The sequence below is a fragment of the Euprymna scolopes genome, chromosome 14 (assembly GCF_053919585.1).
Source record: "Euprymna scolopes isolate OS-2025 chromosome 14, ASM5391958v1, whole genome shotgun sequence".
NCBI lineage: Eukaryota > Metazoa > Mollusca > Cephalopoda > Sepiida > Sepiolidae > Euprymna > Euprymna scolopes.
In genome coordinates, this window is record NC_136495.1 from 60,427,791 (window position 1) to 60,447,034 (window position 19,244).

The 19,244-nt window shown below is 33.2% G+C and overlaps 1 protein-coding gene across 2 annotated transcripts in view; it reads right to left on the reverse strand.

Annotated features, from left to right (window-relative positions):
- LOC145293039 (metal cation symporter ZIP14-like) overlaps positions 1-19,244 on the reverse strand; it is a 107,567-nt gene that overhangs the window by 17,004 nt on the left and 71,319 nt on the right. For both annotated transcript variants that reach the window (XM_080139343.1, XM_080139342.1), the window contains exons 4-5: positions 11,842-11,970; positions 3,280-3,321 (exon numbers count right to left, since the gene is read on the reverse strand). In XM_080139343.1, the coding sequence (XP_079995469.1) occupies positions 3,280-3,321; positions 11,842-11,970 (171 nt within the window). The remainder of the gene's footprint in view (positions 1-3,279; positions 3,322-11,841; positions 11,971-19,244) is intronic.

The window sequence follows — 19,244 nt, forward strand, 5'->3', positions numbered from 1 at the left end:
ACTCAAAACAAGGTAAAGGATGTGTTTTTTTTTAGTGATGGTTAACTTTAAACTAAAATAAATCACGGAAAAATATTTTTATTATACAAATATGTGGTTAATTCCAAAAATTAATTTAAATACAATTTCGGGCATATGGCCCTAGGATTCACACGTATATAGCATAATCTAAAGGTCTAATTTTCACAAATTCTATGCATTAAATTAAGGCTATATTTTGGCAATAACGCATTTAACGGTATCTTCCAAGTGGTCTATTATGTCTGGTTTATCAGCATAGACATGGGACTTTACATATCCTTAAAGAAAATAATGGGTTTTAATCATGAATGAGGTGGCCAGTTGACAGGTTTATTTCATAAAATTATTCCTTCATCAAATGTTTCTCTTAATAAATTGATTGTATCATTTGCAATCTGCAAACGCTGCTTGGATATCAATCTCTTCATGATGAATTGCCAAACCAAACTGATCTTTAATTGATAGTTGCCAAATCTGTAATTAAAGAAAACAGTTGCTAATTTAAAGTTTGCCACCTTGAGAAAAAAAAAACATACCTGATACATTACCACTTTGATTTAAGTGGCTACTATGTAGGACCATGCTAACAAGAGCATTATGTAGGGGAGTTGAGCAGTGAGATGTCTGTTCACATTACATTTAAATTTCTGCACTTTAGTACTCAGGGAAGCACGAAATAGAGAGGGAATTATAAATACTAGTTTGAGGGAAGAGAATTTTATAGTAGAAAGCTTCCCAGCATCTAGGAACTCTACAGTGAAGGGATGTGAGTTTGCTGCTAGTTGGAAGTATTTATGTAGAGTTCATCAGAGTACATTCCATTAAGGTACTTGAAAAACAAAAATATGGATGCCACATTGCAGTGATAGGACAGGGGTTGGAGCTTAGTTGATAGTGCGGGACCTATTGGAGACTCTCTTTGATTTAATTATTTTGTGGCATATCAACCCTTTTTGGGTTATTTCATGCCGAATCCAGTTATTTTGGAAAAAGTTTTTATGCTTTAAATTCTTTATATCTTCAAATATTTCTTTGTATTTTGAGTTTTGTTTGGTTGGTTTGTTTTATGGCATATCAACCCTTTTCAGGTTATTTAATGCCAAATTCAGTTATTTTGGAAATAGCATTCATGTTGCATTCAGTTACTTTGTAGAAGGTTTTTATTCTTCAAACTCTTTGTATCTTCAATCGCTAGTTTGTGGTGTTTAGTTTGGTTGTTTCATAGTGGATTTTATTCCCTGTGCTGCAGAACATGAATGAGTTTTGCAATAGGGCATGGAAAAGGATTACAGTATTAAGGTTTCGTACATTTTAAGTTAGGAAACCAGTCAGAAAGAAAGAGAAAGAGGAAATGGGAAAAAGGAAAAGAGAGAAAGGGTGGGTTGTTATTTTTGGTTTTGCAAAACATAATTAAGTTTTGCAGAAGAAAGTAGTAAAACAAAAAACATCAGTGTTAGGTGCATTTCGTCTCAGGAAGCCAATATCTTCAGATATCCTGATCTGGTAGCACCAGGACTCTTTTTTAATCCTGTCTAAAAGTGAGAGACTAGTGGCAGATGCACTAGTCCAGATGTGGCAACCTTCATACATGGGCGAGTGGTGGCTTTGTAGGGATACAGGATAGTGGCAGGCGTGAGTAGTTTCTAGCACAGTAGATAGCGCCAACCTTCTTTGCAGCAGCCTTGGCAATATCTTCAATAAATCTGTTCCAAATCATGTTGCCTGCGAATGTTCAACTAAAGAGTTTTAACAATGAGTGTTATTTGTCATGGGAATTGATGTTAGAGAAGGTTTCTGGTAATTGTAAAAGGAAAGAAGTTTAGTTTTCGTAACATTAAATGTTATCATCAATAATTTCCACGGAATCGAGAGACAGTTTGAATATCCAAAAGACTTTAAAATAAGGAGTTGTTATCAGATATTTTTGAATTCTAAAAGTCAGAGTTTTTAGAATCCTAGGAGCTGGAATGAGAGCTTGTAGATTCTGAATCTGTAACACTGATCACAAATGTAAAAATACTTGATAAAATGCACAGAATTAAAATCTCTTTAATCTGAATAAATTAGAAATCTCAAAAGTTGGATTAAAAAACAAGCACAATTCCTTTTCCCTTTCAACTAGAAGAGCTGTTTGAACACAAAAGTTGTTTATCTGGTGAAAAAATCATTTTAAGGATAACGGTATTTAAATTAAGAACAACTTTGCCCAAGAGGGGATATTTTTTAGATAGTAGGTTTGCCTACATTTGCAATAACAGGCACCTTCAGTGGTTTCATAGGAAAATCAGACTAGCAGCATATTCGGTATTTTAGTGGGCCTAATTCTGTTGGTCTGAGGTAAGGTTCTGTGCAGTTCTAGGCGATCCACCTTCTCACGCTCTACTCTCTTACCTTCTGAGTTCATTGCTAATCACCTGAAGTATCTTTACTGAAGAATGCTGATAAAACTACCCAGCCAATTTTTGTTTAGCCAGAGTGCTCTTCCTTTAGAGCATTGGTTTTAAATCCCAATTTCCCAGCTGTGGGAGGGAAATAAATATTCAGTCACTATCAGACTGTAGTATGAGCTGTTGCTTTGTATGGCTCAGAATGCAGGCTATCGATAAAGGCAGAAAAAAAAGACTATCAAGAGGTACAGATATATTAGATTTCAGGTCTGACTAGACTCGACCATGGCTGAAATGTTGATATTCGCCACAGTTACAATGTTATGCCACTCTCAGGCAAAATGAAAAGAAATCATCTGTGCAGATATGGACATGTATTGTGTGCTAAACACAAGACCATCTTGAAAATGGGGTTCAAGATAGAGATCTCTGGGATAAGGCCAAGAGGACAACAGAAACAAACATAACCTTAAGCAAGATTTCATAATGGCTGAGCCTCATTCTGATTAAGCTTTTGATTTTGATGGCAAAGGGAAAATTCCCATGTGGATGAAGCTACGTGAGAAATATGCACAATAAAATGAGGATTTACACCGATAGTTGCAGTGTTATTTTTTTCTTAACAAATGGACAATATCACTTGCTCACTTATCCCATAGATTTACCCATTAGATAACTATCTCTTTTTTTTAAATAAAAAGTTTTTCTTCCATAGTCATCTTGATGAAATAAAAAATGCTACATCTTTACATTTCGTTCTGCAACTAAACACATGTGCTTATATGGTATAGTAGCTGCAAGAAAAGAGTTAATTTTAGAAGCTCAAGTATTATTTTCAGACAAATTATATTTGTAAATAATGTTTCTTTACCATGATGACATCGTAGTCAGCTTCACTTGCACTTTTACCTCTCTGAAATTAAATAGAAAAAAAAAGATATTTAATACATCAGATTGTAGTGATCAAGATAATTTATCCCTCAGAGTCTAAAATGAAAATATGAAATCGTTTCTGTGTATATACTTGCCTAAATAAAAACACTTTAACCAACGCATTAACACACATGCATACACACAATGTATTAACTCTTAATCAGTGGCGGCTCGTGCCTAAGATTAGTGGGGGTGCTGTTATAAAGAAAACACCTATTTTTTTTTAATATTGTGTAAAAATAAAACAAACATAAAATTATACATAATTTATACGTATGCACACGTATAAAAATACAATAACTTAAAGGAATCCTAAATAGATGTAAATATTTTACTTATTACATTCATTTGAAAGTAAACTCCATTCTTTTTGTTTTAATTTGTGAGAAAAGATTGATAATTTTCTCCTTAACTTCTGAATGACTGCTGAAGAACTTTTTTATCAATTGAAAGCACTGCAAGTGCATTTAGTCTTTTGCAACCCATGGTGTTCCTTAGAAAACTTTTTATTCTTTTCAGAGTTGAAAAACAACGTTCTATCTCTTATGTAGTCATGGGAATTGTCAAGATAATTTTTATGGGTTTTGTGATTTCACTTAGAACATCGTTTAAATTGTTTTCCAAAATAAATTTCAGGAGATCAATTACTTTGCAATACTCATGGATATCTGACCTACTATAAAATATTTCTAGCTCAGTTTCAAACTTTTCTTTGTCAATCATGGAATATGCTTCAGTTGTCAAGGATATCTCTTCTGTAGGCAGTTTTTTTTTTTCTTAAAACTAGCTAAGCTTATCTTGTTAAACAATTTAGCAAGTATTAAATGTTTAGTTGAAGAATATCTGTCTGTTATATCAACAGATATATAGTCACACAGTTCTTTAGCTTCGCCCTCAAGTGTTTGTGAAGAATTTTCACAGTATTTGGTGTTTCTTATCTCTAAAATAGCAGTTTTGAAATTTGTTATGTATTCATTGACTTTATATATGCTAATTTCCCGAGAAATAATTTCAACATGAGACATAATTTTATGAAATAGCTCAAACCAAAATATGAAATTTTCATCGTTCAAATATTTCAGAATTCCTGTCGCTTCTGCAACGGTCTCATCTACATATGATGTTGACTGAACTTCAGTGACAGTTTTTTTATGCTTGAACATTTTCATGAACTCTATTTATGTATGTTAAAGTTCCACCTTGTGGCGGATACAGGTAGAATGCTTACATCCAGATGCTTTTTGAAAAATGGACAGACGCTGTGGTGATCTAGAAAAGAAAGTCGGAATAGCCAAAATGTTAGAGATAAATATTCTAGCATTTCGTGTAATGCTTGCTGCATTCCTCATTATTAAATTAAGTTGATGCGCATAACAGTGAGTGAAATGCGCATTACTATAAACTGCTTTTATTTTCGCCTGAGCACCAGCTTTTTTGCCTTTCATGACATTTGCATCATCAAATGTCTGAGTTATCAGTTTTTGGTGATTCCCTTGAAGGATTATATCTAATTGTTGTAGAATACATTTTGATATCCTATCAGCGGTTTAGTTTTCTGGAATAAAGAATCCCCAAATGCGTTCAAGTATTTTTTCATCCAAGACGTACCGTAAAACAATGATCATTTGTGTATGTTCAGACACATCTGTTATTTCATCAGCCATGACAGCTACACAGGAAGCTTTGCTAATTTCTGCCCTTAGTTCATTATGGTATATTTGTAAAAGACAGTCAAGTATGTCATTCTGAATAGTCTTGGAAACACCTTTGAAGACATTACTGGTTTCTAAGTGATTCTTTAAATCTGGATCTAATTAAGATGCAAAATTTAAAAATCCTCTAAATACACTTGGATTTACTGAATCATCTTTTTCATCATGTCCTCGTGAGGGAGTTTCAAAGTTCCCACAAAAGAAAATACAATCTATTATTTTAGATAAAATTTCACGGTTCTTCTTAACATTCATGTTATGATGATTGATTGAAAGTCTGCAGGCCTCACTAAGTTTTGCTTTAATATTTATGGTCCCCAAAATTGATAGGGAAACTACATTGTCAACGTGCTTCTCATGCTTTTCAGTTCTATCTTTCATTTTGCTAATAGTTCTGAAATTATCTTTTGTCCATGTTACATCACTCCCTAACAACAAACAAGGAAAGCAGAACAATGCCTTTTTTAGTTCACAGCCGCAAAGCTAACTTTTCCGTTGGTACCATTAAAGCTACGAATATACACTTTGTTGTTGCTAATGCCTGGCTGAGATATTTGAATATCAGGCGTTGAACGGCTTCTTTTCTTAATTACAACTTTATCATGGAGAGACAGCTGTGAAAACTCAATCTGTTGAAGTTCATTTACCGTCGCAGAAGTTATTTCTTGGGGGTGCAAGGAGACCATGGTTAAATTCTTTTTATATCAATTGTATTGGGAAAGGTAAGTACTAGGTAGTCTATTAGTAGAATATCAATTAGGGTAGAAGGAATACAATGTTTATGTGATCCTCTTTTTGCGATTCAACTGAACCGGAAGTTCTGAGTTGAATCATACTTTTATAACTTTTAGGTCACAGATTTTTATTAACGAAAAAAGTTTTACTATTTAACAACGGTTTTATTTATAAAAAGCTTATTGTTAATTAAAAATAGGCGTATAAAAAAATAAGCTTGTCATTAAAATTGCTTTTTTTAATACAAATATTTTTAACTTTGCCATTATAAGCCGTCGAAAAAGGGGTAATACGCAAAAACATTTTAATCAAAAAACACTATTTTAAATAGTATACACTTTACAGAGTAATAAAAAAATATACAAATATATTTCTTTTAAACTTTACAGATTAAATAAAATTTTACCGCAGGCAAACAAACGAAAAACATTGTTTAAATACATTTACAATTTTTTAATTATTTATTTTTTCAAAAAAACAAAATCTTTGCCTGCAAACGATGGTAAAGTTAGGAGATTACCATTTAAAAATGGTTTTATTGGATAACAGTTTTATTTAAAATTTAAAAATGTGTGTTTATAACAAAACTTTGTAAATAAAATATAGAATAAAAAAGTTTACATGTTTGTAATATGAGCAAACAAAAAAAAATTAAAGATACATAATTTTATTTACAAATCTTTTTACAACTTTTTATATAAAAATAAAAACAAACTTTGCTATTTACTAAGCTTATTATAAAAACGGTTTTACATACTCGTCTTGTTATTGCACATTTTAATTAAAAAACTTTGTTCAAAGTGTAAAACTTCTTGCTTTGTCCTCGTGGGATGTAAATAAATGCTAAAGCTTTATATATATATATATATATATATATATATATATATATATATATATATATATATATATAATGTGTGCGTATATATATATAATGTGTGTGTATGTATATATATATGTGTGCGTATATATATATATATATGCGTGTGTATATGTGTGTGTGTGTATATATATGTGTGTGTGTGTGTATATATATATGTGTGTGTGTGTATATATATATATGTGTGTGTATATATATGCGTGTGAATATATATGCGTGTGAATATATATGTGTATATATATATATATATATATAAGGCAAAAACATTTCTAACTAAAATGTATTTTAAAAAATAAACTTTTCTTCGCTTTTCTATAAAAAAAATGTAAATATTTTTTATTCTGTAAAGTTAAACTACTACAAAATAAATAAATTTTAAACTACTTAAAAATACAAATAAAATAAGCCATATAGGTAAAATAAAAAATAACATTTGTAACTTCAAGGCTAAAAGCCCGAACACTTTTAATTAAAAAAAAAGTTTGGCATATTATATATTTTTGTCTGCTTAAATCGCATTTAAAAGTGTGGTTTTTTTTTTTGTTTTTTTGTTTTTAAGTTGGAGATTTTATTTACAAGAACACGTTACACTTTTTAATAATAATAAAAAGAAAACATTTGTAAACAAAGCTTCTTAAAAAAAAAAATAAATAAGCGAAAACGCGCAAACACCGCGTTTGGAACTGCGAAAAATACAGTTCCGATTTGACTCATATTAACCGTTCTAGATCGGGCATGCGCACAAGCGAATTTCACTAAGAATGTGTAACTGTGGATTTCGCAACCCCAAGCAAAGTTTTGCTTTTATGCTTATATGAGTATGGGGACAATTATCGACATTAAGCTTCAGGATTATATATATATATATATATATATATATATATATATATATAATTAATATGATATATTATCACATACAAAAAAAAATAAAAAAAATAAACATATTCTTTTTAACCTGTACTAATGAGTAAAAATGACTTGGGGGTGCTGCAGTTCCACAGCACCAGGCACGAGCCGCCACTGCTCTTAATTAATCAAATTTGCTGTTTGAGTCCAACCTGAATGCATAAAAAGTCAGTTTTCCTTCAATAAAGTTAGAACTTAAGTCCACAAGACAGCTAACATCCTTTGTACGCCTGCTTCCGCCTGTCAGAGAGAGCATTTCTCATCTCCCACACACAGTATTAAGCATATACACTGATATTAATGCACATGCATGCACACAACATTGTCTGCTCATTGAAAACAAATGTATAAACTTAGTTTAAATACTCTTAACATTTCTCACTGAACTTTCTTTTTACAATGAAAAAAATAAAAAAACATTGACTCTTATTAATAACTTTTCATCAATTGTAATTTGTAATTGAGTGAAGTTTTGATTAGAATTTTTCAGACCCATGGATAATTCACAGCCCTTTAATTATTGATTTTAACTTCTTTAATATCTTAGCTAACAACTCTTTATTCTATAAGGACTCAAAATATGAACAAACTTTGTTTTCCCATCTATGTAAACTTCCATTTTAAACATATATAAAATATCTCTTTTGTGAACTTGTGTTTTTCAACTCATTATTTTATTTGTGTTTCTTTTACTCTCTCATACTTAAGTGTGACTGAAAAACAGTTTTCCTTGAAAATATTTCTCTAAAACTGGCTCTCTCCATAAATATTCTACCCAAACTAGAACCTTAAAAAGGACCCTCCAAAAGATGAGGAGCATTTTAAACAATTGGTATTCTTTTTGTAAGAAACTGATGCAATCAACATTACACAAGATAGAAACAGTGACTCTTAACTCTGAGGTTGCATGAGCTTGATGAATCAAATAAAAAAATAAAAAAATAAGAGAAATTCTTCTTAATAAGCTTATAGAAACTAGTAACAAATACTGATCCATTAGGTTAGTATTTGTTAATTATATATATAACTTTGCTGTGGAAGAGTCACATTGGTCCGGGCAAGGAGCCCATCCTGATGATGATATATATTTAAGGGTTCCTTCAGTCTTTGACATACTATGGATACCCATGAAGGGGTGTCTGTGTGTGAAATTTTTGTGACAGGAGGTGCGCAATCTCCAATCACACCTCTTCTGAGTTGATATTGTTAAATACCAGTGGCAAGTGAAATGTCTGTACAGGATGACTAGAAACAAATGCAGAGATAAGTGGAGAGCACATACAGTGCCTAAAATTCCCAAATGGTCACCCATCTGGTACTAACCAGGGTCAACATTGCTTAACTTTGGTGATCTGACGAGAACCAGTGTGTCAATGTAATTATGCCGTATCAAATATATATATATAAAATATTTAGTATTTAAAACCATGATCTTGCTTGCTTGTCACCGTGCACATCTTTTATCTGTACATGGATTTGTTGTTTGGTTTTACAGCATATCAACTTTTATCAGGTTATTTAATGCCGAATCCAATAATTTTGGAAAAATTTTTTATATGCTTCAACTTCTTCATATCTTCAATGTTGTTTGGTTTAGTTGTTTCGCTTTACAACACATCACTATTTTTTAGGTTCAATCATTTTCCCAAATCGTCAAATACTTATGGTGTTTGGCCTCATTGTTTTGTAGAGAAAAAATTGATCTCGTTTTTGCAGAGCATGATTGACTTTTACAAAGGGAAAGACAATAAGCATCAATATTTGGTGGCATGAAAGTCGTATCTTCAGACAACCTAATCTGGTAGCACATCTGTATATGAATGTTTTAGATAGGACAGGCAAATAATAAGTAGTGAGTGGGAAGAAAAAAAATTTTAAAAAGGGGAACAGTATTCCCTGGTATAGCACCCCAGGCAGTTAATGATAAACTAACCCCTTATCAAAGAGAAGGAAAAGCCTGGGAGGGCAGACCGGCTGAAACTGAAGAGGACCATACCTCAGACTTGCATCAAGAAAGTCGCTGTTGGACTAATTGTCAAGAACAAATCCCTGACTGGTATGAAGTGAAGTTAATTTAACTCAATATTTGGAAATTCCTAATATTATAAAACTCTTGTATATACAGATGAACTGTGCATGATGACAAGCAACAATATCTTCAGAATTTTAATAGTATATAGATTAAAAAATAATAATAATTTCATCACAGGGACTCCAAAAATGTCTTTATGTCCATTCTTTGGCTATGACTTCCTTATTTATCTGTTTTTAGCATTTTTTGATTGGTAATTTTAGCTTAATTATGTGATTTAATTTTTTCCAAATATATAATACTCTAATAAAAAAAATAAAAAAAAACAACCTATGGTAGATTTAGTTTTTGAAATTTGTCTTCTTGCCAATAAATTTCCAGTACCAGGACAGATATAAAAAAAAATCCCCAACATTTGATTTTAGAAATCTCATTTTTATGGTCTCATTAAACAGACCATCATTATCATGGCCAGTAAAATAGTTAAACTGAAGCATTCTAACCTATTTTTAAAATAGTAGATTAAACAAAAGATATCACCTAAAAATGATTCCTATTTTTATATCTACTAATATGGTGGTTTAAAAAATGGCATCCATAAGATTGAGGTTTTTAAGAATTCAAATTAGTGACATAGATTCTAGCAGTTAACACCAACTACAATAACAATCAAACTTTGTAAATGGAGAAAAAAAAAAAAACTACATATGTTTACACTAAGCTACACATGAGCACACTAAGACAAATATGCAACAAAAAGCATAAGATTCTTCCAGTTTATAAGTGGATGCACAAATTTAACTGATTGATCTTTCTAGAGTTAGTGAAACTAAAACATTGTAAGAGATTTGTATTGTATCAATGTTGGAATAATTAACTGGAATCGAGAATCAGAAAACTCAGAACTTTTTAGGTATCAGAGTTACTATTAGAATTGAAAACATTTGTGCCTATTTTCTGATGTCAAAAATGATCATTTTGATTGTTATTTTTTGTTTTGTATGTTTTTAAACTTAATTTTCCATTGATGATATTAATAATGAATGATTTATTGATTTTAAACTATCAGTAAAACTAAAATCTATAGATCACCCGACCACAAATGTTTTACAGATGCAAAAACATGAATTTATTACATGGGATTTTATAGTAATCTAAAAATAAACACACAACCCAACTTTTAGAAAGTGTCACAGTTGAAACTTATACCTTTTGACTCCACAAATTTTTAATTTAATATATATTAGATAGAATACCCATCCCAAAATAGGTTCATAATATTGACATTGAACTGTTTAATAAGTCGCAAGAGATTAAATACACCAAAATTTCAAAGCATTAAAATATAAATCGTTTTGATGAAAACTGTATAGAAATAAATGCTTAAATGATTGCATCTGAGTTTAGAAAAGTTTTAATTTTGCAAAGTCGAAGTCCCATCACAGGGTCTTAAAAATTAAATTGATTTAAATCAGTATCAAACAATTTTTTAGTAAGGATGTAATGATACCTCAGAAAAACTTAATAGAAAGATTGGATAAATATATATAATCTTGGGACAACCTGCATAGGTAGGAAATCATTTATATTCAATTGCATGTTCCGATGTTTAAGAGCCTAAAAGTAGTTAATAGACATATAGTCAAGTGTCTGTCTTATTAGTAAATAATTAAATCTATCTATATATCTATAAAAGTGACCGTGTCTGTGTGTCTACATTTCCCTACGTAATAACTCCGTCAATTTTAAGTCTACAGACTCGAAATTTGATATACAGTGTACTGAGATTTGGGAAAATCGATGTGATCGGTTTTCGGCCAGAAATTTGGCGATTAAGGGGTCAAAGTTCAACGATTTGACCTTTGAGAACTCTACCAAACTCCTCCGACAATTTTCGGTCTAAACACTTGAAATTTTAGATATAGGTTCCTTGGACATGGATCCAACTAAATAACTTGATTTGAGCCCAAAACAATAAATGTTAAGGGGTCATAATAGGGATCAAAGTTTAAAATATTTACCGCTTTTTTCTTTTTGCTCAACATACATCTCCAAACACCCGGGCAACGCTGGGCTGAAATGCTAGTTATTAATAAATTGAATTACAACTAAAAAATTGAATAAAAAATTTAAATAAAAAAAATAAAATAAAATCAGACTTACAGGATTTCAAGAAAAAGCTTTCAAAATTTATTTTATATTTGAAAACAGTAAAAGCTTTTTAAGTTTGTGTCTTACCTTTTTCCATTCAAAAAGAATTTTAAGTAATCTTTCTATGAGAAAGAACAAATAGATGCCTGACATGATGGTCGTTCCAATCCACAGATATGCATATTTCTCTTCTCGAGTTCCAACAAGTTCAAATGCCTGTTAATAAATAAAAAAAATAAAAACAATTGACAAACAGATGCTTACATCAAAAAAAATTTTTTTTTACTCTCATTTCAATTCTTATTCCTGTCAACATCATTATCAGCAACAAATTCACATTTACTGTTATTTGGTGTATGCTAATGGGAATGACTCAAAGCCATCTCTATACAGACAGATCGAACATATCAGATCTTTTATTAGAGGTAAAATTTAGTCAGCAAATGTCTTCTTTGCCACTAATACTTCATTTTAATTAAAAAAAGAAAAAATTGTATTTCTTAAATAAACAAGACTGTCAATATGAAAAGAAAACCTTACAAAAAATTATGACATGAAACTTTTACAAAATATATACAACTAACCAGCAAATTTGGCCGAAATAATTATATACTGTTTTAATGTATTGTGAGAATTAATTTCCTCACATGCTTTAGAACTCGGCAGAGTGCAAAAAAAAAAAAAAAAAAAAAAAAAAAAAATGGACAAATGGAATAAAGCAAACCTTACCTGAAGTGATGAATTTCAGTCTTCTTTGGTAGGATTGCAAAAAAATATGCCCATTTCTTGCATCTCTGAAAGTCTGGTAGTTTTTTTTTTTTAAAGTGTTAAATTGCTTCTCTTCGGAAAAGCTAGTATAAGGGAGCAGAAACCATTTATTTATGGTATCTGGAAGAATAAAACTCCATTAACGGAGCAAAACTATTTTAGTTCTAGGGAAGACGATATTCGTCTAAAAAAATTCCTATCACAATAGGAATAAATTCTTGGTTAAAGGAAAAAAAAGGGAAATGAAGCTCCAAGTATGGTTGACCTTAAGGCAGTCCCTTTTAAATAGATACTTAATGTTAGCATCTTGTCCCTAGCAGGGTTTTTTTTTTTTGCAAAGAGAGCAAAAATGTCTGTTAGTTTTAAAAACTGCGCATGCAGAAGTTTCCTAGAGGCCCAATCAAAAGCCCGAAAAGAAAACATGGCATTCAGCGCCTCAACCAATAAGGCTCGCCTTCCCATGTAGAATTTCCAACACACTGCCAATGGAAGAAAGAAAAAGGAATAGGTATCTATTACTTTTTTCTAATACTAATTACAATTTATCTATGTCACTTAATGGACATTTGAAATAATCAGTTGCAAGGACCTAACAAACTATTATGTGTTTAGCATCTTTATTTAAGGTAATTATGAATTATCTGTACGTAACAAGTTAGTTTTTATAAACAATTTACTTTTTCTAGGTTGCCAATATTAGTAATTTTAAGAATTATATTTTAACATAAGTCTAATGGCAACAACTGAGGTTAAGGAAAGAGAAGGTTAAATTTTTAGTTTTCCGAACAACTTTGACAACTCCATTCCCAAAGGTATCCTGTTGACTCACCCCAACACAGTTGAAATGATACCAATTGTCACAGGCATCACAGCACACCATGGGAGCTGATCCGTCATTTGTGACAGAACAGGTCAGACAGAAGAAAGGACCCCCCCCCCTCTACGAATTCTGTAGAAGATGGCACAGAAGTGGCCTTTAGTTCTAGGGGAAACAGAGGTTTCAGGGAGTGTACCTGTTCGCAACCGTCTCTCAACACATAGGCTGAACGAGCTCTACCATTGGTCCCATTGATGAGTGAGCACTTTGCCTAGACTCCAAAAGGGTCTGGTTTTATTTGGTGCTTTAATCACAACGATTTCTCCCACTGACACCTTCAGAGGTCTATCGCCCATCATATTGGCATCAACCTCTCGCAAGGACAACAAATAATCGTTGTGCCATATCTTCTGGAATCTCTCGATATATTGATGTCTCAATTTTAGAGACTGCAGAAGTTTTGCCCAACTGGGGGGATCAGGACACAATTCGTCCAATCCATGACCGCTTATCAACAAACAAGGACTATACCCGGTTTGTAGAAAGTGATTGGGTGTTAAAATATTGAGACCTCCTTCGGAAGCTGCTATGTAGGTGAGTGGTCGATCATTGATCGCCTTTTCTACATCGGAAAGAATGGTAAAAAATTCGAAGTAGCAGACCTTCTTTCGGCCTAATAACTTCTTCAAACATTGTTTGAGCGTCTTAATCATTCTCTCCCATGCACCCCCATGCCAAACTGAAAGAGGGATAGTGAGATGACTAATGGTAGTCGATCTGAAATTCTCTTTGAATTCAGAGACAAATAGTTCCGATAACAAGATACCGGACGCCAAGAAGGTCTTCGCATTGTCCGAGTAAACATGTGTAGGAACCCCAATGGTTGGTGAATCTGACAAATGCCAATATGAAGGAAGTGGTGCTCATATCTGGTAAAAGCTCCAGATGCACAGCACGCAAGCTCATACAGGTGAATAATAAGACGTACATTTTCACGTCTCCATCGTTCTGCTTTACCAAAAAATGACTGGTAAAGTCAACACCCACCTGTTGAAAAGAATGAATAAAATTAGCCTGATGATTGGGCAGTTGAGAACCTGAGGGAGTTTTAAAAGGCATCGAATTGACTTTTTTGCAAATAATACAATTGCAAAGAATTTTCTTCACCGATTGCCTCCCTTGAGGGATCCAAAACCCAGATAATCTCAATTTTGCAAGAGTTAAGTTGGTTCCTAGATGGCAACAATTTAGGTCTGCCTCTTTGATAACCAATTCAGTCAAATGATGATTTTTCCCCAGAAGTAGGGAGAATTTGACATGAAAGGGGTGGATGTCAGAATTCTGAATACGACCTCTTGTTCGCATCAGACCGTCCTTATCAAGGAACAAACCAAGAGCAGATACTCTTGGAGGGACAGCTTTATTAGAGGGCTGGCGCAAGTATTCTAATTCAAATGGATATTCTTCCTCTTGCATATAAGAAAAGAGCAGTAGTTTAGCTCTATGATTGGTATCTGTGTTTCGGTGTTTTAACTTATCACAGAACCTCAATACCTTCTCCAGGACATTAATTGCTTTGGTCAGCGAAGAATAATTGGCGATATTTATTGTAAGTAGTTCTCACCAGTGCTAGGACCATCGGAGAACATACAGGAAATGACCTTTTTGTTCACGTCATTAAGGCAAGGTAAAAGAGACACTAGCCAGTCAATTGCCAGTTGATTTAACCAGTTGGGGCCATGTACCCAAAATTTTAGTAGTTGTTCAAACTTAGAGGTAGTAAGCTCTCTAGTTAATAAGTCTGCTGGGTTTTCGGATGAAGGAACATATTTGAACCGAGGGAGAACTTGGAACTCTAGATTAAATTCATCCAGCATTTTTTTTTATGCCCATCACATGATTGTCTACAAAGATGTTGTTTTTAGTTCCTTTCCCATTTAAGATACAAGATAAGGCTACTTGAGCATCAGACACAAGAAAGAAGGAATTAATATTGATAGTTCTCTATGCTTTCAGTACATTAGGCACTACTTTAAGGGCCAGATAAATGGTCAAAAGTTCCAAGGTAGGAAGGGTCTTCCTTTTAATAGGAGCCACTTTCGCCTTGGCACATAATAGGGAACATTGTGACCCTTGTCTTACATACAGAGAAAACTTGTAAGCAAGCTTAGATGCATCAAAGCTGCATCGAGCAGTCATCCACTAACACACGTCGGGGGAACTCTATATCACCTAGCTTGTTCAATTCTTTGGCTAGGGCTTGCCAAGAGGCAATGAAGGTTTCAGGAATTTCTTAATCCCATGAAAGTTTGTCTTTCCATAGTTGGCTGACAAGTACTTTGCCTTGTATAGTAAGTGGAAGTAGTAATGACAATGGATCGTAAAGGCTGGAAATTTGGGAAAGGATCGCACGTTTCGTGTTGGCTTTTGCATCTACCACAACAGGGCTCAATCTGACTGTGTCTAGGTTAGGTGAATAACAGGACTTTTTCAAAGGAAGGAACAGGAGAAATGATAGATTCATCCTCTATCATTTATTTCTGCAAGTCAGTGCAGTTGGAATTACAGGGCTGAAGATCAAATCCTGCCTCCTTTAATCCTTTGCGCACAGTATTATACACTACAAGGAGAGATTCATAGTCTTGTCCAGTGGTGACCAAATTGTCGACATAAAATTGGATATCATTATAGATGAAAACTCATGAGAGTCATATCTCTCAGCATGAAGCTTGAGAATGTAACTCAAGATGAAGGGGCTGGCATTGAAGCCAAGAATTGTACCTATATGTACACAATTTCTCCTTAATTTTGAGGAAAAAACGAATTCTGTTTTTGTCCTGCTCAGTGTGCAGGCGAATTTGCAAGGATGCTTTGCAGAGGTTTCCCAAGAGGACATAATTATTCTTTCTGATGGCCAACAACAAGTCAAGCAGCTGCACCATTAAATTCATGCCAGCATTAGCTGCATCATTAATAGAAACTCCCCCCTTCTTTTTTAAGGAACAATTAAAGACTGGGCAGACTTTAGTGGTAACTCCAAGACCATCTTTAAAAACGGGTCTATGGGGAATCCAACAATATTTGACATACTCACCAGGAGTAACAGAGAAAGGTTCGACGATGCCCAATTTTTCATAGTCATCGAATACTTGTAGATATTTATCATACAATCCCTGCTTCTCCAAGGAGACTGCCACTCTCTGCATAATTCTCAGAGAAGGTACATAATTGGAATCTATCTGAGCCAACTTATCGTAGTCCCACAGTAGATCGACATAATAATTTCCATCTTTTAGCAAGACGGTTTTCTTAAAATTCTCTATCTTTGCTTCATCATATGAAGAAAGTTTAGCCTTTTTGTTGATACCTACAGAATCCAAAGAAAGAAATTGCTCTATACCGTATTCAACAGAAGATTCTTCAAAAAAGGGACCCAAAGAGTCCGAATACGACAGGATAGGATTCAACACACTATCCACCAAATATGTGGAACAAGCAAGTAACGAATTGCAAACTTGCTCAAAGGGAGGCAACTCATTGAGTTTTAATTATTTTAGGCTTCAAAAAATTACGCCCATCTCCAAAAGGAATAATCCTATTGGACATCTTCCATGCAGTACCATTAATACATTCAACCATACAAAAATTTTGTATGTGTTGAATTAAATCTCGTCCGACAAGGCCATGTAGCTCCTTGCCATTTAGATCTCTGCATCCATGGCAGAGATGAAAGCCAGCTTCTGTTATGTTGGACATGATTTCGTTGAACCTGTCTACTTGAAATCTCAAGTTAAGGCTGTCTGAGAACAGGGCAGCAAAAGGAAAAGGTTTTTGATTATCTAATTTGATGGAGACATCGAGCTTCTTGGAGGTTCATAGGTCTTGTACCAATAATCGTATTTACAGGCATGGAAACTGGCCTAGGTACTAATTCTTCCCTAGCTCTCAGTTCCTGCAAAATAGCTGGAGAAAAGAATGATTTTTGGTTCCCAGTGTCTAAAATACAATGAAAACAGACTGGGATGCCCTTAGCCTTCAAGGACACTCTGATTACTGGAAATATGCAGTTTTTGCCATCAGTAAAGGAAGTCTTTCCGACAAAGGATTTTGAAGTTTGGGGGCACATTGTTGAAAAGTGAGTTTTCAACCCGCAAGTAGTACAGGGGTAAAGAAATCCTTTCTTCCTTTTGCATTCTTGTTCCAAATGCCCCCCCCCCAGACATCTAATACATAATTGGAGCTCTTTAGCTCGCGAAACCCTTGAATAGTAAGAAGTATACTTAGTGCAGTCCCTTACAGCATGGTCTGCTAGTTTGCAAAACTTATGCTGGTAACCAGCATTATCATTAAGTTTTAAACCCCTTTTGAGTTTGACCGTTCTATCAGTAGAATTGGCCCCCATATCGGATTTGACTTCAAGTGAAGAAAAAGGTGGCGGATTGGGTGCAAAATATTTCCGTTTTTTAGCATTCAATGGCGCTGCCTGTAAAAAATCTATGATGTCAAAGAAATTAGCCATAATAGATAAAAACGTAGGAAAACGTTCCTTCATTCTGGACATTAGTTCCCTTCTAATGCTGACGAGGAACTTACGGAACAATATATGTTCCTTTCTCCTTGTGACGAGATTTTAACACCAGTTGGTCTATAATTTCGTCAAGTTCCGAAATCCATCTCTCCACGTCTCTCGAATGAATTGAAGATGGTGAGGATTATCCTTCAACCATTCTACCGTGTTCGATATTCAACATTTCTTGACTTCAATTTTAGCCAATAAGTCTTTACTGGTGCTCATCTTGAAGGGGACGAACACTAAACAATGATGAAGGAGACCAGTCGTAAAAGAACGGATAGAAAATACCCTTCATGAGGTAAAATCCCGTCAACAACACCGTAAGAACAAGAAATACAGATAGATGGAGTTAAATTTAATCCCCTGTATCAAACAATCTTAATTTTAGACAACATAAATTTAATAACTGAAAGAACATTTTTTTTTTCAAATAAAAATTCTGGTCTCTATAAATTAATACCAGGCTCGCAGAAAATACTAGAATAAACAAAATACACTTTGGGATAATTTATAGTTATTAAAATCAGAATTAACGCGAAGAAAATGTTTTTCCAGTACAAACAAGTCAATAACGTTTTTTTTTCTTCACGACAAAACTGACCTAGTTAAGTTTCAAGGTCGTTAAGTAAGGTTTTTTTTTCAACACATTTTTTTTTTATAGAAAGGGTTAATTCAGTCATGAAACATTTAGCTAGTGTTAAGCGCTACTCAGTTTATGAATATAACTTCAGAAATAATTCAATTAATTTTAAAATGGCCTTGGAAAATATTAAAGAGTATGCACTAAGTAAATACAAGCTAAATTATGAACGAAATATTAAATTTTTAGGTCACTTTCGCAATAAAACGAAGAGAGATAAACTATTTAGCATATATTTTTAGCAAAATAAAACAAAGAAAGATATAAACTATCAGCATATATTTTTCGCAAAATAAACTATGTGAGAATTAATTTCCTCACATGCTTTAGAATTAGACAGAGTGCAAAAAAAAAAAACAAACGGAATAAAGCAAGCCTTACCTGAAGTGATGAATTTCAGTCTTTGGTAGGATTGCAAAAAATATGCCCATTTCTTGCATCTCTGAAAGTCTGGTAGTTTTTTTTTTTTTAATGTTAAATTGCTTCTCTTTGGAGAAGCTAGTATAAGGGAGCAGAAACCATTTATTTATGGTATCTGGAAGAATAAAACTCCATTAACGGAGCCAAACTATTTTAGTTCTAGGGAAGACAATATTCGTCTAAAAAATTCCTATCACAGTAGGAATAAATTCTTGGTTAAAGGAAAAAAAAAAGGGAAATGGAGCTACAAGCATGGCTGACCTTGAGGCAGT